This window comes from Myotis myotis, unplaced genomic scaffold (assembly GCF_014108235.1).
Source record: "Myotis myotis isolate mMyoMyo1 unplaced genomic scaffold, mMyoMyo1.p scaffold_m19_p_12, whole genome shotgun sequence".
Taxonomy (NCBI): domain Eukaryota; kingdom Metazoa; phylum Chordata; class Mammalia; order Chiroptera; family Vespertilionidae; genus Myotis; species Myotis myotis.
Window position 1 is genome coordinate 58,881,298 of NW_023416316.1, and position 25,970 is coordinate 58,907,267.

Genomic DNA, 25,970 nt, shown 5'->3' on the forward strand with positions numbered 1-25,970 from the left:
TATGTAATGTCCTTCTTAATCTCTTAGTACAGTATGTGTTTTAAAGTCTATTTTATCTGATAAAGGTGTAGAAACTCTTACTTTCTCTTTGTTTTTATATAGAATACCTTTTCCCATCCTTTCACTTTCTGTATATGTCCTTACATCTGAAGTGAGTTTCCTATAGGCACCATAGCCATTCCACCACTCTGTCTTTTGAGTGGAGAATTTGCCATTTGTAGTTCTGTTTCTTTCTTCCCTTGCTCTGTTCTCTTGTGGTCTGATGACTTTATTTAGTGGTATACTTAGATTCCTTTCCCTTTATAGTTTGTGTAACTATTATAGGTATTTGATTTGTGGTTACCACGAGACTTACATATAATAACACATTTAGAACAGTCTATTTTAAAGTTGATAAGTTAGAATTTGGAATGCAATCAACATTTTTACTCTTCCCACACATTTTTAACATTTTTTTATCTTATGAATCCTTTAATTATTGTAGTTATATTTACTACTTTTAACCTTCATACTAGCATAATGACTAATCCACTATCTTTTCTATTTATTTACCTTTATCTGTGACATTTATACTTTCATATGTTTTCCTTACTACTAATTAGCACCCTTTCCTTTCACCTTAAAAAAGTCCCTTTAACATTTCTTATAAGGCTAATTTGATCATGATAAACTCCTTTAAATTTTGTCTGGAAAACATTCTTCTTTGATCCTGGATGCTAATGTTGTTGGGGTGGGGCAACATTATCCCTTAGACATAAATTGCTTTTAAAATTTTGTCTGTGACTTTAACTTTCGACATTTAATTAAAATTGTAAATTAGTATGGTTTCACCTTCCTTGGAATTCCCTGTGCTTCCTAGATCTAGATGTCTGTTTCTTTCCCCAGGTTAGGGAAGTTTTCAACCCCTTTCTCTCTTCTCCTTCTGTGATTGTTGGTCTGCTTGATGTTGTCTCAGAAGTCTCCTCAAGTATCTTCACTTGTTTTCATTGTTCCTTCTATTTGCTGCTCTGATTGGGTGAGTTCCACTGCCCTGTTTTTGGATTCACTGAACTCCAAACCCCTCTAGAGTATTTTTCAATACAAGTTCTGTGACTTCTATTTGGTACTTTCTTATATTTTCTCACTGTGTTTATCTGCTGAATTTCTAAGAGCTCTCAGGTGATGCCAATGCTACTGGTCCAAGGATCATATTTTAAATAGTAGCAAGGCTTGAGGCAATACAGGGAATTGCTTGATCTCACAATCCTGTTGAAAATTTTCTATTGTTGGGATGTGCTACAAACTATAGATGCCCCTCAATCTTCTGCATTCTATTCCTGTGAGAATGAAAACAGTAATAGTTTCTGATAAGAAAGTCCTTTTGGAATAATGTCATGTAAATATCTGCTCCTTCATTTGCCTACCTCTTTGAAGTCTATAAAAACCATGCTTATTTTAGTCTAAGTAGAAATAAGACTACTTCTCAGCTCAAACAATCTGTCTTCATGTAGTAATTCAACTTTCTTCTTTTAACCCAACATACATTTATGAGGCAACTATCTTGGGTGGGGAAAAGGAATGAAGGCAAAAGCAGCCCTGGAATGTTTGCAGGAGAATTCAATGAGAGGTAGAAATGTGGTTGAAAAACAGGTGCAAAATCATGAAGAGTCTGGTATGCTATACTGTACAAGGAGTTTGTTAGGGGTGAGGTATGGGGGCACCTAGAAAGATTTTTAAATAGGAATGTCATGAACAGAGTTATACTTTGAAAAGATTCTGTGGCATGATAAGTGAATTGGAAAGTGAAAGAGAAATCTATTTTAGATGAGAAATTTGCTGATCAGAATGAAGGCATTGGGCAATGGAAATGGAGAAGAGATCCTATAAAAGTGATTCACATGGCTCCAGTGACCTCTTAGATATCAGAGATGAGAGACAAGGAGGAAGCTAAGATGACTCTCAGGTTTATGGATTGAATGACTTAAGAATACAGGCAAAAAAATGGTAATTTGGGGTGACAACAAGTTTGTTTTGGATATGTTTATTAAGCAGTTGGCTATATAGAGCCAGGACTTAAAGCCATGCTAAACACTATCAATTTGAAAGTCATCAATAGACAGGTGATAGCTAGGAGTCATGAAGAAAAGGCACAGGATGGTACCCTAGGGGACACTAGTTAAGCTGCAGGAGGGAGAGGGGGGAAATAAGAGGAGCGGAAGATAACCTAATGATTAGGGGGAAACTTACCAAGTGGAACATGATGGACAGGCAATTTCAGTGTGGCAACTGGCACTAAAGTCAATCCACTGGAGGAAATAGAGCTGCTGGGATCATATCACTCCAACAATTCCCAATTGTGGTCAAAGGATATCAGCAAAATAGCAAACTAGGAAGCTCTAACTTCTTATTTCCCCATGGAAACATCAAAAACAACCAGAAACTGGATGAACTACCCTAATAGAATCTCTGAAAAACAGTCAAAGTTTACAGCAAACACCCAATAAAAAATACCCACCTTTAAAACTGTGGGAACTATGACATTATTTTCACCCCAACCATCATCGCACAGACTTGGCCTAGAGGCAGCAGCCCATTTCCCTCCTTTAATCTGTAGGCAGCAGAGAAGATCCTATTTGCAATATGCTAACCCAGTGGTCAGCAAACCGCGGCTCGCGAGCCACATGCGGCTCTTTGGCCCCTTGAGTGTGGCTCTTCCACAAAATACCACGTGCAGGTGCGCACGTACAGTGCAATTGAAACTTCGTGGCCCATGCACAGAAGTCGGTTTTCGGCCTGGGCGAATCTATTTAGAAGAAGTGGGGGGTGTCAGTCGGTCAGGCAACAGGAGACGTTGTGGAGTGAAAGAAGATGTAGTGTCGATGATTGAGAAAGGTATGTTGAGATGGTTTGGACATATAGAGAGGATGAATGAGAGGAGATAGACAAGTGTGGATGGGAGAGTTGGAAGGGGTCGACCTCAGCGAACGTACCTCAATCAGATTGAGGACGTTTTTAGCAAAGGCCAGCTTAGGAGTACCCTAATTAAGTTAATAACAATGTACCTACCTATATAGTTTAAGTTTAAAAAATTTGGCTCTCTAAAGAAATTTCAATCTTTGTACTGTTGATATTTGGCTCTGTTGACTAATGAATTTGCCAACCACTGTGCTAACCTGTCAGGTGGCTGCCTGAAGGACTGATCTGTTTCATCTAACTCAGATCTCAAGTGGCAACCACTACTTGTGAAAGTTTCAGGGGGACTACCAACCTGTAGGCACCTGGGGCAAGAGATTACAGATGGAGACATACAATAGACATTAGAAAAACCTGGAATGAGACTCCAGCAAGTAAGCCATGTGGACAGGGGAGTTGAGAAAGCCACATGCAGGCCTAGGTGTAAGACATATGCTCATGCTCATAAAAGACCTGAAGCTTTCACCTAAGGCTGATCCCTAGGCTCAGAGAACATCCAAGCTAAAGAGAATGTGCAAAGATGGAGAGATGACTGTGTCCTCAAAACCCAATTTCAGAATAAATCATACGCCACACACACAAAAAAAAACACAACAGGAAAACATGGTCCATTCAAGGAAGAAAATGAAGTGGCAGAAACCATCCCTGAAGAAACAGTGCATCAGATGTATTAGACAAAGAGCTTAAAACAACTGTCTTCAATACACAAGAAGCTAAAGAAAAACAAAGTTTTAAAAAACTGAAGGAAATCAGAAAAACTATATGTGAACAAAATTAGAACATTCCAATGGTATTTTTCAGAAAACCAGAACAAACATTCCTAAAATTTATACGGAATCACAAATTTCCCCAAATAGCCAGAGCAATATAAGAAAGGACAAAAAAGCTGGTGGCATCACATTCCCTGATTTCAAGCTATACTATATATCAATGGAACATAATAAAAGCCCAGAAATTAACCCACACTTAGTCAATCTATGACAGTGGAAGGAATATACAGTGGGGAAATGACAGCCTCTTCAATAAATGATGTTGGGAAAATTGGACAGATACAAGTAAAAATAAACTCAAAGTGGATTAAGACTTCTACGTAAGGCCTGATATCAGAGGCAGTAAACTCGTTGACATTGGTCTTAGCAATATTTTTTTATAGATATTTTCTCAGGTAAGGACAACAAAAGAAAAGACAACCTACTGATTGGGAGAAGATATTTGCCAATGATATATCCCATAAGATTAATAGCAAAAATAACTCACACAATTCAATATCAGAATAGCAAACAATCAATTTTAAAATGGGCAGAGCACCTGACATTTCTCCAAAGAACATATACAGATGGCCAACAAACATGAAAAAAAAAATGCTCAGTATCACAAATCATCAGGGAAATGCAAATCAAAATCACATTGAGAACCTCACACCTGTAAGAATGACTGCTACCAAAAAGTCAGCAAATAACATGTGTTGGTGAGGATGTGGAGAAGAGGGAACCCTTTTTTTGCATAGCTAGTGGGATTGTAAATTGATACAGCCATTATGGAGAACAGTAAAAATAGAATGACCCTAGGACTCAGCAATTCCACTTCAGGATATTTATCTGGAAAAAAAAAACCGAAAACACTAACTCAAAAACAAATATTCGCCCCTATGTTCATTGCAGCATTATTTACAATAACCAAGATATCGAGTGAACCTAAATGTTCATCAACAGATGAATGAATGAAAATTTTATATATATATTATTCAGCCATAAAAAATGGAATCTTGCCATTTGAAACATGGATGGACCTAAAAGGTGTTATGCTAAGTTAAATAAGACAAATACCATCTAATGTCACTTATATGTGGAATCTTTAAAAACAAATTCAACAAAAGAGAAACAGACCCCTAGAGACAGGGAACAAACTGATGGGGATAAAAGGTACAAACCTCCAGTTATTTTTTAAGTCATGGGAATATAGTATAATAGAAATAGTCAGTATTTTAATAACTTTGTATGGTGATAGATGGTTGCTAGACTTATTCTGGTGATAACATTGAAAGAACTATAAATGTTGAATCACTATGTTGTAGACCTGAAACTAATATAATATTGTATGTCAACTATAACTTGAAAAATTAGACAGAAATTTTGGATCTGAAAAATACAATATCTGTATTGAAAATTTTCAACAGCAGGTTTAAGTAGGCAGAAGAAACAATTAGCAAACCTGAAAAAAGGATTATTAAAATTAACAAGTCTAAGGAGCTGAATGAAGAAAATGGTACCAATATACACATTGTGGGAGTCCCAGAAGGTTCAATGTCTGCTACTTCCATTCAACATAGATAGCATTGGAAATTCAGAGTATTAGGCAAGAAAAAGAAAAAAGTCAAGCCATCCAAGTTGAACAGGAAGGAATAAAATTATCTCTGTTCATAGATGACATGATCTCATATATAAAAGCCTAACAAAATCTTAGAGCTATTTAAACAATTCAATTTGTAATAGTACCAGAAATAATACTTAGGAATAAACTTAACCAAGGAGGCAAAAAGACATCTTGTGTTCATAGATTAGAAAACTTAAGATTTCAATACTGCTCAAATTGATTTACAGATTTAATTCAATTCCTATCAAAATCCCAATGACTTGAATTGCAGAAATATAAAAATGCTATAATTCACATGGGATCTCAAATGGCCAGAACAAGTTGAAGATTTCACAATTCCTGATTTCAAAACTTACTACACACAGTTTCAGTATTCAAAACAGTATAGGGCTGGCATACAAACACAGACATATAGACCAACAGAATGGAATAAAATAGAAAGCCCAGAAATAAACTCTAGCATACCTGTATTTGGTCAAATGAAGTGTGTCAAGATCATTCAATGTGGAAAGGACAGTCTTTGCAACAAATGGTGCTATGAAAATTGTACAGGCTCATGCAAGAGAATGAAGCTGGATCCTTACCTTATACCATATACAAAAATTAACACAAAATGAATCTAAGAGTTAAAAGTATAAAACCCTTAGAAGAAAAACAGGGAGGGGGAGAATCTTCATAATAATTCATTTGGCAATGATTTCTTGAATATGACACTAAAATCAAAGGCAAAAAAAGAAAGATTTGGCAAACTGGATATCATCAAATGTAAAAGCTTTTCTTCATTAAAGGACATCTATCAACAGAGTAAAAAGGCAACACACAGAATGGGAGAAAATTCAGTTGACCCTTGAATAACATCAGTGTTAGGGGTGTCCACTGCCACATGGTCAAAAATCTGTTTATAACTTTTGACTCCCAAAAAACTTAAGTTATCCCTCAGTATCCACAGGGTATTGGTTCCAGGACCGCCCCAACCCTGCAGATACCAAAATCTACAGATGCTCAAGTCCCCTATATAAAATGGCATAGATCAGTGCATACAGTAAGCCCTCCACACCCATGAACTCTCAACCATGGATGAAAAACAGTATAGTATTTATTGAAAAAATCTGCATATAAATGGACCAACACAATTCAAACTTGTGTTGTTCCAGGGTCAACTATATTTGTAAATCATAAATGTGATAAAGGATTAATATCCTGAATATATATAAGAGAACTATAAGTCAACAACAAAACACAAAGCCTTGAATACTAGTAGATATTTCTCTAAAGAATATGTATAAATGGCCAATACACAAATGAAAAGATATTGACCATCACTAGTAATTAGGGAAATGCAAATCAAAACCACAATGAGATACTACTTATCCATTAGGATTGTTATTTAAAAAAAAAAAAGAAAAGAAAATAACAAATGTTGACCAAAATATAGAGAAACTGGAACCCTTAATGCACTGTTGATGGAAATATGAAATGGAATAATTGCTGTGGAAAACAGTATGGAGGTTCCTCAAAAAATTAAACATAGAATTACCTTATGATCCAACAATTCCACTTCTAGCTATATACTCAGAAGAACTGAAAGCAGGAATTTGAACAGATATTTGTACACTAATATTCATGATAGCATTATTCACAATAGCTATAAAAATAAAAACCCATATGTTCGTTAGCAGATACAAGGATAAACAAAGTGTGGTGTATACTTACAATAGTATGTTATCCAGCCTTAAGAAGAGAAATTCTATATGCTAAAACGTGGATGAACCTTGAAAACATTTAAGTTACAAAAGCCAGACACAAAAGAACATACACTGCATGATTTCACTTAAATGAGGTACCTGGAGTCAAGTCATAGAAACAGGAAGTAGAATAATGGATACCACAGCCGGGGAGTTCAGGATGATGAAAAAGTTCTAGAGATGAATAATGTTAATGGTGTACAACAACATGAATGTACTAATGCCATTGAATTATATAAATCGTACATTTTAACAAATTATGTATATACTAGAGGCCCAGTGCACAACATTCCTCTGAAATCCTTTGAGCATCTGCTAAAAGCTAGAGCCTCTTGCTAGAAAAATGTCAATAAACACAAGATTTCTGTTTATAATTTTAAAGGTTAACAGCTCTCCTGGGGTCCCCTAGGAAGTCCAAAGACCCCCCGAGTTAAGGACTTTGGTTCTAAAGTGACCTCTAAGGGATATCTGGCCTCTTACTCAAATAGCAGATGTCAGCTAAGGCCTGCTGCTTTTGTACTTTACAGACATCATTGTTACGGGCATTTACTGTGCTAGACTCTGGCTCTGCCAACTCTAGGAAAAGCTTAACCATCTCCATGAGCACATATCATAAGCAGGGACTAGTTGTACATACCTAAGTCTGCTTTTGTTCAGCCATCCTGGGTTTAACCTGGAGAAAATGAAGCCAAAGGAAAGAAAGAACTCATAGACTTGGTTACTTGGGTGAATTTAGCAAGAAAACAATAAATCAAGTAATTCTCAGGACTAAAGGTGGGACTGAGGGGCTTTTCTTAAGGTCTTCACCTCTAAAGGTTACCAACACATTCCTGGCCCCTTAGGCCAAGAAATCCTTCACCTGTTTAATCTGGGAGGGGTTGGCATTCTCTGATTGGCTCTACAACTACCATTAGCCATTTGCTAGCAGAATGCTCAGAGACCACAGGAAGCTAACCCTTCCACTGTGGCACAAAGGAAACACGCCAGTGAACGCCCTTTAGTTGGCCCAAAGAGGGGCAAGATAAATGATCTGGCCCTGCACATGTGTCCCATGCAGCCTGAATACTGCAGCCTCTCCCTAGCTTGCCTAACATTATATGTATATGTCACCTTTCTCTGCTTACCAGTGCAACGGGCCTTGCATTGGGCCTCACCTAGCTGTGCAACACAGACAAGTCTTCTGCCAGACACTGGACGGCGTCACCTTACCGTCAGAGCAGTGCAGTGCCCTTCCGAGGTAAGAGAAAACCATGGGCCTCCTTGCCCCAGCCCCTGTGTCAATAGCACAGAAAGATGGGGGTGAATGAATGTTTCTCCTCCAATCTCCCAGGGGTCACATACCCTGCCCTTTCACCTCAATTCTCCCAAGGGAGAAGGCTCAGTGGTGGCCTTGTGTTTACTAAATGGGCCAGGCTGGACGCTACTTTCTCGGAGATGAAGATGTATAGATTCCTCTGAGGAAAGCCTGAAACCACAAGAAATCTGACTAGCCCCAGAGTGAGCAGGAGGTAAAGTCCACAAAGTGGTCACCAGATCTTAAGGGCTCCAGCAGCCCCCCTCAATCTTATTGACCTCCCTCTAGAAGTTATGCTGACATGAGAGCCTTTGTCCCTGAGTCTCTACCTGCCATCCCTATCCAGCCCCCATTTCCTGTCATACCTCCTTTAGGTATCCCCCCGGGGTGATGGCTCACTACCCCCACATAAGGCCCCTGAGGCTGGCTCCAGGCTCTGCCTCTGCAAACCTGCACCCTGGGTTGAGCCCATTCTCAGGTCCTGCAGTGAGGCAGGCATTGTAGAGATGAGCAGACAAAGTCCCAGTTAGAGGAGGTGGCCTTCTGAAATCTTAGAGCAGCGGTTCTCAACCTGTGGGTCGCGACCCCTTTGGGGTTCGAAAGACCCTTTCACAGGGGTCGCCTGAGACCATCGGAAAACACATATATAATTACATATTGTTTTTGTGATTAATCATTATGCTTTAATTATGTTCAATTTGTAACAATGAAATTGGGGGTCACCACATCATGAGGAACTGTATTAAAGTGTCGCGGCATTAGGAAGGTTGAGAACCACTGTCTTAGAGCCTTTCAGTAACAGAGCAAAGCCCAGGTCTGGTAGCACTGGAAGCTCTTCATTGCCCAACATCCTTGGGTTTGCAGTGTTATTGTCATATCTGTCCCCACCCTGCGTCCAGCTCCAGCCCCCACAGAGGCAGAGCCTAACCCTGCCCTCCTCCTCCTGCAGGCCCGTGAGCACCCAGAACTGCTGGTCAGAAGCCTGCAGCGTACACTGGAGGGTCAGCCTGTGGACCCTGTGCACAGCGACCTGCGGCAACTACGGCTTCCAGTCCCGGCGTGTGGAGTGTGTGCACGCCCACACCAACAAGGCGGTGCCTGAGCACCTGTGCTCCTGGGGGCCCCGGCCCGCCAACTGGCAGCGCTGCAACATCACCCCATGTGAAAACAGTATGTTCTGATCCCAAAGAGCCTTCCGCAAACTCCCCCCAGGGCACCGGGTGCAGAGGGCAGTCCCTGGGCCCAAGCCTGAGCACAGAGCACTGGATCAGGCTTCCCAAGGACTGTGAGCTGGGGCTAGAGTTAGGTATTTTCAGAGGGGCGCATGGGTGTGTGTACACGTATTCAAGCCACAGAAGATGGCTGAGTGCCCTAAGGGCTCCATCCCGGCCAGATGAAATCAGCCTCCAGCTCACCTGCAGTCATTTGGCAGGTGCGCAGGGGACAACTGCACCACACTGAGCCCTGCCCAGGGATCTGACACTCATTCACTCCCTCCTTCTGCAGGTCTGGTGCTCCTCAGCCCTACACCAGCATTTGTATTCCTGTTGGGTGGGGATCTATTTTTTATTCCTCTGGACCCAAAACAAATTGGAGGTGTTTACCCCACAGGGAAGATGACAAAGCGTGAGGCAAAGACTAGGAGACTTACCTGGTGCAGTGCCATTTCCTCCCAACAGGGACTCCCTGAGCATCAGATTCCCAGCGCGGAGGCAGGAGACCTGGAGGCCAACAGTCCCCTTACCTTCAGTCCTGGTGGCTTTCTCTGCACTGGGGAGGGTGGGGCTGACCCATCTTGGTGGTAGGAGCTCACCACACGGAGGACCAGTGTTCAATGAAAGGAGTTCAGACTAGGTCAGTCCAGGATATCCACAACCCAAATCAGCACCAGTGCTGAAGAACTTGCAGTCTGTGCCAGTACTTACCTAGAAGGTCGTGGTGTCCGGTAAGGCCTGGTGACGAGAAGTAGAGAGGCATAGGTGGAGAATGAGCCAAGACAAAGCTGCTCAGGGGGGTGAGGCCATCAACTAGGGTCTCACTTACATGCTACCTTGCAGTGGAACAAAATGTAGTCCTTCTGGAACCCATCTCAAGGAGGAGAGTCACTTACTAAAATACTAAAATACCATGGGAGACAGCAAGCTTGCCTGGGAGGTAGGACGGGCCAAAGACAGGGAGCCCACAGGCACCGGCAGGAAGGGGGGGGGGCTCAGAAAGGCCCCGTGCTGGCAGCCAAGGGCAGGAGGGGTAGTGGCTGAGCTCACGGGACAGCAGTGTCCCCTCCAGCACAGGAGTCCGGTGCCCACGGCAGACCCCAGGAAACACCCAGTTGGCCAGAGCCGTTAATCTTCGTTTCACATTTCCTTTCTGCCCCCACCCCCTTTCCCAGTGGAGTGCAGTGATACCACCAGGTACTGCGAGAAGGTGAAACAGCTGAAACTCTGCCAACTCAGCCAGTTCAAGTCTCGCTGCTGTGGAACTTGTGGCAAAGCGTGAAGAGAGGGCCTAGGGAAGACCGACCCTGGCTGCACAAAGGACTCACGCAACCACCTTGGACAGAACTTAAGCTTTCTTCGTTTTATTTATTTCCCCCACCCTGCCCCCAACCACGCACACCCCCATCCAACCCCCACTGCCCCCCGAGACTTGAGGACCTCAGCATGCCTTCTCTTTCAGTTCGATGGAGGACAGAATGTTGGGAACAGACAGGACAGAGGTCTAAAGGAGGTTGCAGAGCAGACCGGGCCAGACAGTGGGAGCTCCCGTGCAAAGCTGGCTCCCTCCCAAACCTGGGTCCTAAAGAGACCTGGGAAGAGGCAGGTACAGCCTCTCGGGACAGCGTAGAGCCAGAGCTCCCAGGAGGCAGGTGGGCAGGTCCCAGATGGTTTGTAAAGCATTGGTCCTGACTTTGGACACCGACTGGGTCTTGCCCACGCACTGTTATTGCAGGAGCACGCTGCTCCCGTCTCCTCCTCTGCCTCTGTCCCTAGGCCTCAGAAAGGGCGAGGGGGACACCATGCTGAGGCAGAAGCAGCCCGGAACTTAGTTCTTCTGCTGGGAGGGGAGGTGGAGGGCACAGCAACAAGAACTCAAAACATGGACACATGGGGGAAAAGGAGGAGACAGTCCAAGTAGGCCTAAAGGACACAATGCAGAAAGAGGGAGTAGAGGGGCAGGGGGACAGAAGCAAGAAAGCCTGTGCATGTTCCTCAGGGGAGAGTAGAGGGAGACAGGGGAGGAGTGAGTAGCCAGGAGGCTCCCAGAGGGGCTCTGAACCCCCTGGGTATGGGACCCCGGCAGGCTCAGGGGAGGGGCCGCTCGGAGCTCTGCTGCCCTCATGGCTCAGGCTTTGGTATGAGACATGCCCTCCATGGGGTGGAGGGGAGGCTCTCTCCCCACGCTGTCTCAGAGAACTTTCTGCCTGTACACCCGCAGCAAAACCACCCCTGGCATCTCTATCTAAGTCTGGAGTCCCCCAACCTGGAACTCACTGCCGATGTGAGCCAGGGGCATCTGAGCATGTATGGCCTTTGCTGCCCCACTTAAGAGCCAGGGACTAGAGTCAATTTTCAAAAACCAATTCATTAGAGTCGATTTGCCCGAGAGCAGCCAGCAGGACATAGCAGCCACTTCATTCCAGAGCTGTCCAGGGGTCGGGGGCACTGTAGGCTTGTGGGAGCCCTGCCCAGACCACAGTGAGAGTTCCCTCCTGTCTATAGAGCAGGTTGGGGCGGGGTATGGGGTGCAATGGCAAAGCCAAAAGATAACTAAAGCTTCCAAGACTCCTCCAAGACTTTCAACCCATTCCCCACACACAGTGAACCACCAGGAGCCCACATACGCCAGTCTTGGTGATTGGGCTAATTGCTTATTCAGCAAGTGGCTTTGGACGCATGACTTTGGCCATCTCCCCGAGTGGCCACAGTTTAGTCGTCATGGCAGGGCAGCGACAGTCACTCACCTTCAGAGAAAGCACCACTCCCTCGGGGCCACCGCTGACATCAGGGCTGTGTTTTCCAGCCTGCAAGGAAATTGGAGGGGAGACGACATTAATCTGTGTCCTCCCCAGGTGAGCTGTGGACAGTTAGGTGGGTTTCCTTCTTCCTCACCACAAAAATGGGCTCTAAGAAATCATGTTACTAAAAACCAGTGTAATGTTTATTTAAAATAAAAGAGAATGTTTTCTATGTCTGTATATCTTTTGTGAATATTTATTAGGATTTCTTGTATAAAAAAAGTGCAATATTAATAATTGTACATTGTCATCCAGAAAACCAAGTATTTGGGGGACTTTTTAGTAACTTCTTGCAGTTGTGTTTCTTTAAACTCTGGTGATTATTGTATTGTTCCTCTTTTTAATAGAACCTGATGTTCAACTCTGGATCCATTCACTGTGTACAGAAGACATTGTAAAAACTAACATGGGATGATGGGGCAATGAGAGAGAATTCATTTGTGACACAATAGTTAACACGTGGGGTGAAGAAGACACATTCTATCCTACTGCTAATGTGGCTGGTTATTTCTAGTTCAATGGCTTTTGAAAACCACGGGCCAATATTCACATTTCCTACACAACAGGTGTCCTCAGCTACCCCGCGTCAGGCTGGAACCTCTGAAATGGGTTGCAGAGCCAGCTTGGAGGGCCTGGGATTGGGGTAGGAAGCCGTGTGCCCCTTGCATGACATGAATGTTCATTTATTGTTTGTTCTGTGAATTGTGACTCAGCAACACCCCAAGATTATTAGGGCTGCTGAATAATGTGGAAGGAGGCACTTCCTCCTCTAAAACACAAAACTGTATTTATATTTTTTGTACAGACAATACAGCTTATTTATTTAAATCGTGTCGTCTGAGTCTCTCTTAAGCTCAGCCCTCCCATCTTGTGTTGTGTCGGGGAGAGGGTGGTTCCTGGCCACTTATCTGTGTCTGGCTAAAGAGGGAGAATTGCCGTTTTCAGCTTCACAGGGGGTATTGGGGGCCCAGGCCTGGGAGGGCCGGCTCTGTAACTGAAGCCAGAGGGGCTATGGCTGTGGATGTGCACATATTCTGACTCAGTGCTGCCCTTGACAGTTGTCTTATTTCCGGCCCTATAGAGTGGGAAGGCGGGAGCCGCAGTACCTTTGGGAAGAGAAGCAGCACAGGCATGTGTGGGTAGGTGCAGGCCCGGGTGCGGGAGGAGCCTCACTCCGGGCCAGGCTTATGTGCCGTGTGCAGTGTGAGTGACCGCATGCTGAAGTTGTGCGTGTAGACTATTGGCAGGGGCTAACATTTCTAGATCCTGCCACAGTTAATCCTCACATCAACCCTATAATTATCTCCATTATGAGAAGCCCAAGGTCATCCAGCTGGTGGACCCGCTCCAAACGCCAGTCGTCTGGCTTTCTAGCCAGAGCCTCGCTCTCACCCACTGTGCTGTCTCCAGCTACTCCGTGTGAGCGCCGACCACGCGTGGCCACCCTGGCGTGTGCCCCATTCCTCCTTACTGCTTGGAGGTCGCTAGAGATGACAATAGCACATTTTACGGGGGTTATTTTATCGTCCCCTAAAATCAATTGTGGCATTTTGGGGCTCCTAGCTCCCTCTTTTTAAATAAAGCTACTGTGGAAAGTGTCAAAACAAAGCAGCATATCACCGAGCTCTTCATGAGCAGGCTCTGGGGGACGTCAGCGCGTTCCCAGGCCCAGACAATGGCCATGCATGGAGCTCCGTGAGCCGCCCCGGCCAGAAAGCCAACCTCCAGCCTGTTTGCCAGCACTGACTTCAGCGCATCACACTCTGCTGGGCAGCATAAAAATACACCAGAAAGCTCGTCTTGAAATTCCAATCATTTCCTAAGGCATTTTAGATGTTGCCAATGCTAGAACTATAAATACATACCAGCAACCAAACAATGTGCTACAGAAACTCCAGGAGAGGGCGGATGAGTCAGATGCCAGAGCAAAAACCCAGGAAGGCTAAACCACGGAGAGGGCTTGAGTAGAGCACATGGAAAATTTTCCAGCCAAGATCACAGAGCACAGCACGGAGTAAAGGAGACATACCTTCCAAGATGCCACCAACCACAGTGTAAAAGTTTGGGATGGTAGCCACAGGCCAGTCTTGGGGTTGTAACTCCTCACACTACCGTCCCCTGCTTGGCCTCAGATGTTCCCAGGACTTGGGCAAGATGAGCCCAAGAAATCTGTGAGTCCACTGACACCAGAATAGGCAGCCATCATGCAAGCTCATTTATGCCTCAACTCCTCACCTTTCAAAAGAGGATACTTCACAGGATAGGGTTGTGGTGAGGAAACAGTTACTTCATGTCGAGGAAATATAAGGGTGCCTGGTGTATCATTGATGCACTCACTGAATGCTAATTGCTATTGTCACCATCCAAGTTATTCAGAGAGATGGGGAGATGAAGGACAGGCTGGCAGAAATAACACATTACTTCCCATGGTCAACACCAGAAGATTCCCCTGTGTTTTCATTCTTGATTGAGAAGGACATCGGTCATTCATTCAGAGTTCACTACTGCACAACAGTGTAAACACCAGAGGCGTTAGCTAGTCAACCAAGCTCTGTGTCTTGGAAGAAAACAGATCAGCCCATGTGGCTAATTCAAAGACTCACCAAAATACTGACAAACTTCCAGAAATACCTCCCAAGACGTTATCTTATGATCCAAATGGACAGCCCAGTCTCAATTCAAAAGACCCAAATGCCCCGGCAGATGTGGCTCAGTGGTTGAGCGTCAACCTATGAACCAGGAGGTCACAGTTTGATTCCTGGTCAGGGCACATGCCCAGATTGTGGGCTCGATCCCCAGTCGGCAGGAGGCAGCTAATCAATGATTCTCTCTCATCATTGATGTTTCTCTCTCTCTCTACCTCTGAAATTAATAAAAATCTTTTAAAAGATACCCAAATATGCAAATAAGGGCTATTTCCTTTAAGTTACTTTTAAAAATAATGAAATGTTCATTCATGAATAAACAAGTAAAAGCAAAATTAAGGATATTTCACTTACCACGTGGTAGATTTTCTCATAGGCAGCAGGCTATTGTCTACTCGCCTTGGGAATTATCCTGCAAATAAACCCAAATGAAATAATCCAATTTTATTAATGGTTCTCAGCTAAAATTAGACAAGTTAGATCTCAGTAATCTATCTGTGGGGCTCTCCAAAATAGGTAAGTTCATCCCCAAAGGGTAAGAGTTAGGGTTGGGGTGGGGTAGAGAGAAGGATGACCCTCTTGGAGAATAACCCAGTGAAAACTGACCTGTTGGTGAATTAATCCAAGAAAGGATAAGTTAGGAGACTAAATAAGGTGACACCTCCTTGCTTTTGTCTCTCTCTGTCCCTCATTAACTGAGTCAGCTATGATTTAAAGACCTCGGGATTCAGACTCAGAATGCACTGAATATGAGTTAAATCAAGGAAGGTTCCCTACCCAGGTCACAGACTGCCAACTAGGAAAATATTGGTCTTAATGCAAACCTTGAAGTAAACAGTAAAAAACTAAATACCCAATGAATTCTACCAATCTTCTAAAATTGTTGTCTGTCCCACATACATTCATCCTGTCCTTTTAGAGCTGCTTTTACAGGTCAAATGTACATGGGTTGACCAGTGAGTGTTATCTTTAGTCAAACCTCAGCTTCGTATTCATAGCACCCCAAGGTTTTCAACTGTTTTTCACCATCCCAAAAGGGGAGGGAAGATATTGCTAACCAAGCCTTTGCTAACAAGAACTGCGCTGTCACCTTGCCTGTCAACTAGAGATTTACCACTTCACTCAGATGGGTTCTGTGGAGCACCTGGTCCTAATCAGCCACGTGTCACGCTTCTGATAACACAATATACAGATGTCACTCACCTCTGTGTTTTCCAAAGGCGAGATCCATCTTCAACGAAGGATTTCCCAGGCTGCTCCTAAAGACATGGTTTATATATGTGTAAACAGAAATTAAATGTGAAGTTGTAGGTAAGTGTAGAGCAAGCAGACAGTGGGGAACGGTTCTCCTGCTGAACATAAATAATGTTTGTTTGAACAGAAGGCTTCGGAGGGCCTGGGAGGTTGAACAATCATTTAGACCAGAAAGCATGCCTGGGAAACGTGCCTCCTTCTTTACGATGGCATAAACAGCCCTCCTCCAGGTCTGCGTGATGGCCAGGGGTGACCTCGTTACAAATCCCAGGAAGAATAGTAGATAAGCTGTGAATAACTTAGTTACCGGGGGAGCAACTCTAGGAAATGTTTAATGATCAAAGGCAAGGAGTGGGGTGATGAAGTGTGTCATGGGCTTGGTTTTCTTCCCCGTAATCCACCATCATTTTTTAAATTACAATGAAAGGGCCAGGCAATGACTTAGCTGGGGTTTTCCAGTTGTCCAGGTAGCTCTGTCCCATAGCAGGAGCTCAGCAGTCACAGTGCCAGGGCACAGAGCAGCTGCCAGGGCCACGGACCATTTGCTCCTGAGCTGAACTGAAGATACTCAAGGTAACTCCCTGAGAGCAGGCCTTGAGCAAGCCTGTGAAGAATTTTCCAAGTTGCTGAGGCTCAATTCCCCACCCAGATGGGAAGGTAATACAGAGAAAGGGTTGTGTGTGGATAAAGTGAGATGACATCTGCTGGGGTGGTCGGAACTTGAGAGAACACTATACCATACACTGCATCTACTGTCCGGTCAGTGAGCTTTCCCAGGCTCCCTGGGCCCTGCACTCTGCCTGTGTCCTAACCTCCCATTTATCAAGCAGCCAAACAATCTCAACTACCACTGACCTGGATATTTCAACGGAGTCAACACTGAGGCACTGCAGGATCCACTGAGGTTTCTAAATCATCAAAGAAAGGGCCAGCCACATGTTTACATGCATGTGTATTTTATTGTATTCTGAACTTATTTGAAAAAATGTATGACGAGCACTTGGCAGTGTTTCTCCGTGTGTGTGCCAATAGGTTTTACACAATAAAAGGGCTGTATTGTCAGAGTTGGAAACTGTTGTTTCTGCCTGCTCAGCATGCATTCCTTCCCTACCCTGGAAACTACACCTCAGTTTTCTTTTAGGGACTCCCCCCACACCCAGCCCCTACAGTTCATGTAGCTCACATGGGATTGGCCCCATACACACACACACTGCTCTGGCCACGGGGAGCCCCGATTCAGGCCTGCATGATGCGTATTTTCTGTCACCCTGGCCATGATAATCAGTGCAGGGATCAGTCCAGGCAAAAGAGACACAATTAAGGGAATTTTACTAGAACCACTAGAAAGGAGAAGCCTTTTAGTTAAAAGGATGTTGTAAGCTCAAAACTGCTAGAGCCCTGGCCAGTATGGCTCCATTGGTTGGGTGTCTTCCCTGCACTGAAGGTTGCTGGTTCCATTCTCAGTCCGGGCACTTGTCTGGGGTGCAGGCTTGATCCTCACAGGAGGTGTGCAGGAGGCAGCCAATCTATTTCTCTCACAGCAGTGTTTTCTCTCTCTCTCTCTCTCCTTCCCTCCTTCCCCTTACCCCTGTCTCCCCTCCTTTCTCCTTCCCTCTCTCCCCTTTCTCTCTAAAATCAAAAAGAATTTCTAGAAATTACCTAAGAAGGCAAGGCAGAAGAAAATAAAGCCAGAATATCAAAGGCCAAGCCCTTATCCCAGCATTCAAGCCCCTAGATCCAGCTGTGCCTAACTGCTAATTCATACAATGGGTTATAGAAAGGTAAACAAAGTTCCTGTACTATAGAGCCTTCAAAATATTAGCGTGCATCATGAAACGCCAACAGGAGGATCTAACAGCCAGCCTTTCCCAAACTGATGTGTCCAGTGAACTTTTTTTTGACAACCATTTCACAGGGCTGGTTTAGCACAGGGAACAAATGGGGAAAGACTGATACATGTTACCTATACGTTAACTTCATATTAAAATACTCCAAATCCCTGTTCTCTTATTATTCCAGATAAATGAGACAAGTGGGAATTCATTTATCCAACACTGTTGATGCATTTGTCCAGACTTTATAAATGTGTGTATAATTTTTTATTCTTTTAACTAAATTGAGGTCAGAAGCACAAACCATGGTATATTTTTCCAGTCTTAATAAAAAATGCATGTGTGTGCGTGCGCACACAAGTGTGTATGTGTAGGTATTCGTCCTGTTTTATTATGTTGGGGTCATAATTCCTGAGCTGCCATGCTTTTTAGTTCTGCATTTGTTTTCATTTGGGAGCCTCTAGTCCCACTGAGAAGCTATCAGCTGTCACTCCTTTCTGTTCTGAATGTGTCTGCCTCTAGCAGCAGCCCCTCCTACTCTTCTGTGGCTAATAAACCAGATAATAGAAGTTCATTGGAACTGTGTGTTTAAAAAAAAAATGTGGAAGAGAGGGGCCAATATACTGAGAGACAGCGCCAGGGTAGGGGGTGTGCGCTGAGTAAAGTACCTAAGTTTCTGTACATGAAATGCATGTCAATGATTCTGGCAACTTAAAGCCTGCTGATTTCCAGGTTCTTGCCTCGGTTTTGGACGGCTGAAGTTTCCAAATAACTGACCTTCGAATATGGGAGGTGTTGTGATACTTAGCCAAGAAAAGAGCCACTCCAAGTTGATAGTAAGCACTGAGCTCTGCTTAGAAACTCAAATGAAAAGTTTTGTTGTTGGTGTTTTTTGTGGGGGTTTTTTTTTAAAGCCCAAGAGAGCCTATAGTCCAAAAAATTCAATTTCTTAGTTTATAAGTCATTCCTTGGCACAGATGTCAAATTGCAGTCATTTTTCAGGCATTCTGTCTGCCTGTAACCCTCAAGTAGCTGCTTGCCTGTTTAAAGGGTATGTGTAGGCTCCCCTGTTTTGTGATGCTGTAACATGAAATGGAGGGGATTGGGGAAAATAGTGAAGTAATCAAGCTTCCCCCTTGTCATTGAAAGAATAGCCTTGGACCGGGTAGATGCGCAGCGCACAGGTAGGCAGGCAGGCAGCCGCTGACTGCTCTGGGCATGAAAAGCCCAAGAAAATCAGCGTTAGATTCAATCCCTGGAGTGAAAGGTTCCAGAATCCTTTTGATTAGCACCAAGCGAGTTTGTTGCCACACTCAGAAGTTTGACAAGGAAAAGCCATCATGCTGTGTACAAGGATGCAAAGGCAGGGACTGGGGCACCTGTGGCCCAGAAGTGGCTTAAACAGGAGCTCAGCCTAGCATGGCCCTGATGCCTTTTTCAGAATCCTGAGCACATGTTCTGGAAGGGTCATAGGCTCCTATGACCCTTTGCACCCCCCAGAATGGGGAGGGGCCCCGCACCTGCCCAGCCAGCCATGTGGAAACTCTGGCCTGCCCTGCCAAAGAAAACACCCCTGCCTGCCCTCCACCCCCGTCCTTATGCTCAGAAGGGCCTCTGTCTTCCCACGTCGAGGCCTGCCGACCAGATGTGGGCCTGGGGGATGGCAGGCAGGCCCAAGGAGACAGGGGGCCATTTAATCTGCAATTGGGCCCTGTGCACACCCCACCTGCCCGCCTACTCCTCCTTGACAACTGCACAGCTGAAAAGTACTCTTAGAGAAAATGGACCCTCCGTTCATCTCCATGCCCTGAATCACGAGATCCCAAAAAAGGTGCATCACTTTGGAAAGACTTGTTGTCCTGGGCCCATTGCCTTGAGCAGTTTGCTTCACTCCTGCTTTAGGGGCAGGACAGGGGCAGACAATTATTCTAACTCTGTACATTACAGCCAGCACGTGTAGAGACTACAATGAAAGGTATTTGGAGGACACCACGTGAAAGCAATTCCATGACATAGGGCAAGGAGTGCTGGCTCCCCAGCCACCCCAGCACAGGCCCAGCCAGGACAGCTGCTCTGATGTCAGAACTGGACTGTGGTCTCTGCTCAGCTGAGGGCTGTCTCTGGACCCCTAGACCCTCCTCCCTGGAATCGCAGGTGATGTCTGACAGGGTAGGAAGGAGGATGGGTGGAGCCAAGGATGGAGGTGGGAGAGCCCTGGCTGATGCTATCTGGCAGCCTTGGGGAACAGCTTGGGGGTCAGAGGCTAATGGCCCAAGGCCCGCGGCTCTCTTCACCTGCATATACTGGTTGGCCTGGTACTTATTCTGCACTGTCCAGCTTGGCCCTCCTGTCCAATCAGAAGAAAAAGTCACCCTCCAAGTATGCATTCCAGTTGAGACGATGCTGATGAAATCCCATTAATGCTTTATCATCTGCAACCAACTGGCTCTATCCCAGGCCACGTGGGGGGCTGCTTACTTGTCTCATCTCCTCCCTACCTCCTCACATACACCATTAAGCTCTATCTAATAAATGAAAAAATGTCATAGTGCAATAGGAGGAGGGTCATCAACGGACAAGGGTTTTCAAGAAACGTGAAGAAGCCAGGGGGTAGATGGTGGAAGTATAGAAGTGAAGCCACAGCCTAGAATAAAAATACAGCAAGAATTCTGGAGCTGGTAGGGAGCAGGCCTGCCAGGCAGAACCCAGAAGCCTTTCCAGATTTGAAATGCAGGTACCATAGAAAGCAGACTGACAACTGAGCCAAAACTGGGGATTGCTAAAAGAATCACTAACAGTGGGCCCCACCTTCCCTACTCTCCAGCCATTACCTGGCAGAAGATCTTAGAACCAAGCCTAAAAGGAAGGGCTCATCTTTATAGAGGTTGACACTTGTGAAAATACAATAGTAGTGGAATGGAGAATCCTTTCCCCTGTTCTTGATGCTGTATTTATACCTCAATTGGAGGACAAAATAGAGATGGCTCCTGATCACCAGAAAGGGAGTGACGTGCCAGGGTCTTCACCCATGTAGGTGGCCCCACTGTAAAGGAATCGAGGATCAAGACCTTCCCTGTCACCTACCCTGCTGACAGGGGCTGCCCTGTGCACGGCACAGGCAGGGGGACACCATCATCGGGAGTGGGATCTCACCCCAGAAGACGCCCCTTGGCAACACATCGTAAACCAGCAGACCACATCCAACCAGCCCAGAGCTTCCAGGCCAAGTCATCCCAGCAGCTGCAGCCCATTGGCCTCACTGGAAACTCAGCTTCCCTCTCACAGGATGCCGTGCCCTTTGAGGGCCTTGGAAGCCTTCTCTGTTTTCTTCTGCAGAACCTCGTCCACAAAACAGACTGCATTCTGTTCCCTGCTTTGACATAAAGCCTTTCCCTTTGTGTCGTATTCTTGGTCTCTACTAGCTTTCTTTTATTCATGCCTAACGCCTTGGGAACCCTGGGCTGTGGCAGGTGACTAAGCTCCCACCTCAGTCTCACAATCAATCATGGGCAACATTTCAAGAGAAGACGATTTGTTTGGAGCCTTTCATTGTCAGGGTTTAGGGAATGGGATCGTATCAAGTGTTACAGCAGTAAGTATAATAGAATAGATCCTTTTGCCAACAGACTCTTATATGGAAGCCCAATACTCAGAATTGATTAACAAGCTGCTGCTTATGACAGAGCAAGTGGGGGGGGGGGCGACCAGAGCCCCATCCGCTCAGCTCATCTTCTCTTGCCCTCCTCATGCCCCAGGTTACCTCCTACAATGACATTTCCAGGGAGAGCAGTTAGCAATCCCAACTCAGAACAACTAAAAAGTACGTTAACTGTATGGGAAAAAAAAAAAGGTAAATATATTACTTTGTAAAAAAGTACGTTAACTGTATGAAAAAAAAGGTAAATATATTACTTTGTAAAATATGTACAATATAAAATACGAGCAGTTATCCTTACCTGCATCTTGTAAATACCAATAAAATCATAAGTAGTTTCAACCAGGCAGAACTCAGCAACCATCTTCATCATCACCATCCTCACCTACATTTAATGAGAGTTAACCATGAGTCAAGGATAAGTGATTGACATATATTCTATCATTCAATTCAAACAACAAAATCATGCAGCCAGTATTGCTAGTGCCCACATGTTAAAGAACTTGACCAAGGTCCCCTAGCTACTGGGTAGGAGAGGCCAAGATGCAAGCCCAGATCTGCTGGACAGTCTCCTGGTATGCTCTTGGCCACTGTGTTGTACCAGCCCCAATAATATGTTCTTGTGTCCTTCTTTATATATTTTCTTAATTTTTTACTTGAGTTAACCACTTCTATAATAATAAAGATATTTTAATTTGAGACCAAAACAGGAAAGAAAGGGGGGGGAGGGGGTTTGAGGGGAGACCTGGCTCCTTAAGTCCAGAAGTGGGCAGGGCAGGGATGCCCTGGGTAGCTCATCTAGCTGGGGTCACCATGGAGGTGACCCTACATGTCACAAAGGGCGGGCTCAGAGGACATTCCTCACCCCAAGAAGGCTCAGCCTAACCAGGCAGGGTCATCATTCTTCATCATCTTCTTCCCTTCCTACTCATCAGAAATGTTAGAAAAACATATTAGTCTTGATCTAATCAAGTATTGTCAAATAACCGTTCTGAAAAGAAGGGAGAGGGAAGGGGAAGTGTAAGAGGACTAACACCCCTAATTAACCAAAACAGACCATGACTAAAGTCAATGAGTCAACAGACAGTATAGGTACATTATTTAGGAATATGAAGGAAAATATTAGCAGAAACAGACCAAATTAAACTGTTTTCTGGGGAAGAGACAATGGAGAAGGCCAAGAGGCTGGGGCATGAGAGATTGCTGAATTTTTTATAAGCATTTTAGCACTATTTGGCTTTTCAAATCAAGTGCAAATATTTCTTTGATTTGTAAAAAATGACAAAACAAAATAATAAAACCTACCCTCCTTGTAATCTCCTTTAGCTGAGTGGACTCCAGGAAAGACTTCAGACAGGGAGAATGTGGTTTGATGGGGCTTGTGGAGCCTTGAGATCTGAGACGCAGCAGACGGGAGGTGCCTGGTGTTGGGGGAAGAGCACTGGATCTTGAATCAAAAGTCCTAGGTTCCAATCTTGGCCTTGGTGCGCCACGCTCTGTGGCCTTGGGCAATATGCGTAACATCTCTGAGCTTCTCTACCCCCATAAGGGCAGGCATCCAGACCCCATGGAACCAAAAAGAGGATTAAATGATGTAAATCCCAACCCAATGATACAAACTAACCTCATGGTGAGGCTACAAGGGGTAGGGACCTGGGCAGTCTGGGCAAAGTAGGTCAGAGCTGTGGGAAGACTGAGCCCTGGATAAGAGATGCAGGTTGCTCGCCCATGAACCAGGCATTGAGCCCAATCTCGAGTTTCTGGACTTGAGCTGAAATTTTCTCCTCCCACCACCATGTTACCAAGTTCTCGGAGTATGTTTTAAGTTCTGTGGATTCAAGAGAGAGGTGGTAACCCAGGTGTCCGTCTGCATCCCTCTGTGAGCGGCTCACCCATATCATGAGCCCATCTGACTCAGCATGTGAACTCTTGAACAAAGTCCTTCCTCGAGTCTTCTCAACTTAAAATAATTTCCAAATCACTTAGCCTTAGAATCAAACTTGGTGAAACCTTAGACCCAAAAGAGAAATCTTCAGCCCTTTCTCCAGGGCAGGGTCCAGCTCACCACTAAGTCAAGCTTTGTCACAGATCTTGTCACAGTTACCATTTTAGGACAAGGAGGTCCAGCTTCCCAGGAAGCAGCACAGGGAGCCATTTTTTCCAGGCTCTGAGCATTGAGAACGCACAGCCCAGGGGCTGGCTGCTGAATGCCCAGTTGCCAGGGTCCCTTTTTCCCCTCCCCCAACTGGAATCACAGCCTGCACTGGGTTAGGTGGGATAGGTCCGGCAGGTCCTATTATCAGAGGCCCATGCGCCATCAGACAGCACTGTTCTTGCTGGTATGTCACCATGTGAAGAGGTAGGAAGACACCCTGGGAAAAAAGAACCTGAAACAAGACTCCAGACAGGGCCCAAGGCACTCCCACCAGGACAGGGATAAAATGGGGACTAAAGTCTAAAATCTCTCCAAGGTTCTGGGAACACAGCCTTCTCTTTGCATAGGCAGAAGGGAGGACTGATGATATGGACCTGCAGATTCACTCCCCCCAAAATTAAGTTTATTCTTTGGCACTTCATACTTGGCAAGGGTTCATCACAATGTCAATTAATGCAATGATTAAATTAATAAAATACCCCTGGTTCAGAGGAAACCTCATAGAGACCAGCTTTGATTCCGTGAGTACAAGGTAAGGGACCCAAGAAGGAACACTGCAGAGGGAGGGTTCGAGGAGTAATTACCAGTGACGAAATGTCATTTTCCTTGAGTCAAGTGATTCTCATTTTATTCAAGTGTCCTGGAAACGATGATGAAGATTTTTTTTTTCATTTGGGGGAATTGCTTTTCTGTCCAACAAATAACTTTCAATCATCTGGGTTTTGTTTTTTTTTTAAGTATTTTGCAATTTCTAAATAATTTTTTTAAAAAATCAGGCTGACACTGCCAACTCCTGATGGTTGGGGTTTTGGGAATCACCTACAGAAAGAGGGCTGTTCTGCCGAGAGCCTGTGTGGGAAACTGGCCTGTATATCCTGTGCCCCGAAGCATCTGTTTCTTCAAAGATGTAGCCGGGGGGCTCAGGGTATGAAGCCAAGCACCTGCCCAAATCCTTGGGAGTAAAGCTGATGGCGTATGTGGTCTGGCCCTCCACAGGGACCTTTGCTTGGGGACTAGACCAGAGGGGCTTATAGCTTTTGGTACTGATGGGAGGGTGGGGCACATAGTGGGCCCTGGTGGTGGTCAGGCAGTCCATGGGCTCGGTGGGACGGTTCAGCTGGGGAATGGGCTTGACTGGCTCCATGCGTATGTTGGCCCACTGCTTGTAGTCATCCCTGTTGGTTGTGGAGCTTTCGAAGCGGGGACCTTTCTTGATGCAAACCACTGGTCGGCAGGACTGAGCTGGAGCCCCCTTAGGATATGTGTAATGGGACTGCACTGTTGTGATAAGGTCCATCTTTTCTTCCGGAGGGACGTAGGGGACAAGAGGTCTGTAGAACAACTGGGGCGTTGGCCACGCTTGGTACTTATCTCGAAACTCAGTGGTGTTAGAGAAAGGTGTGTCTAATATGCAGGACCTGGCTGGAGGCTTCAAGCTCTTGGCTGGCTCCCCCATCAGGCCCCGGAAGCACTGTTTGTGGGTGGTGATGCTTTCAAAGGGGATTTCACAGGGTTTGAACTTCTCTGTCTCATACACAAAACGCTTCTCTATAGGGTGGGCCACGTAGCTCATCTTGTAGTTAGTCAGATCCTCCAGGGGGATGTTACAGACCTTGGGCATGGCTGGAGGCTTACAGCTCATGGTGTTCACTAGACCCTTTAAAGGGTAATCGTCCTGGTGTGTGGTTCTATTTTCAAACCTCGCAGATTCTGGCCGGTACTTGTGGTCTGGACGAATTAGCTCTCGTCTTGGTTGGTTCCAGGGTAAATAATCAGCTGAAAATAAAGCAGAAGTGGTAATTATTCATAATTCAATTCATTCAACCTGCATGTATTCCAAGGGGTCTTCAAAGCCATACACCAGTCTCCGGTGAGGTGTTCTTTGCAACAGAAGAACAGAGCAGATCCCTACCATCACTTCACTCAAGGGCTTGATATTTCAACTTTATGGTATCTGGGAGTTGCTGTGCAGAAGAGAAAAATTTATATTACTCCCTATAATGCTGTACACAGGTGTTTTAGAGGGACCATGGCCATGGGAAGATCCAGG

The 25,970-nt window shown here is 45.0% G+C and overlaps 2 protein-coding genes across 6 annotated transcripts in view; one reads left to right on the plus strand and one right to left on the minus strand.

Annotated features, from left to right (window-relative positions):
• ADAMTSL1 (ADAMTS like 1) overlaps nt 1–13,207 on the plus strand; it is a 900,799-nt gene extending 887,592 nt beyond the window's left edge. For all 5 annotated transcript variants that reach the window (XM_036331231.1, XM_036331234.1, XM_036331232.1 and 2 more), the window contains 3 exons: nt 8,198–8,307; nt 9,314–9,534; nt 10,754–13,207. In XM_036331231.1, coding sequence (XP_036187124.1) covers nt 8,198–8,307; nt 9,314–9,534; nt 10,754–10,860 — 438 coding nt within the window. In that variant the 3' untranslated portion in view covers nt 10,861–13,207. The remainder of the gene's footprint in view (nt 1–8,197; nt 8,308–9,313; nt 9,535–10,753) is intronic.
• Nucleotides 13,208–24,670: 11,463 nt separating this feature from the next.
• Nucleotides 24,671–25,970, minus strand: part of SAXO1 (stabilizer of axonemal microtubules 1) — a 75,955-nt gene continuing 74,655 nt past the window's right edge. The window contains exon 4 of the mRNA XM_036329157.1: nt 24,671–25,696. Coding sequence (XP_036185050.1) covers nt 24,693–25,696 — 1,004 coding nt within the window. The 3' untranslated portion in view covers nt 24,671–24,692. The remainder of the gene's footprint in view (nt 25,697–25,970) is intronic.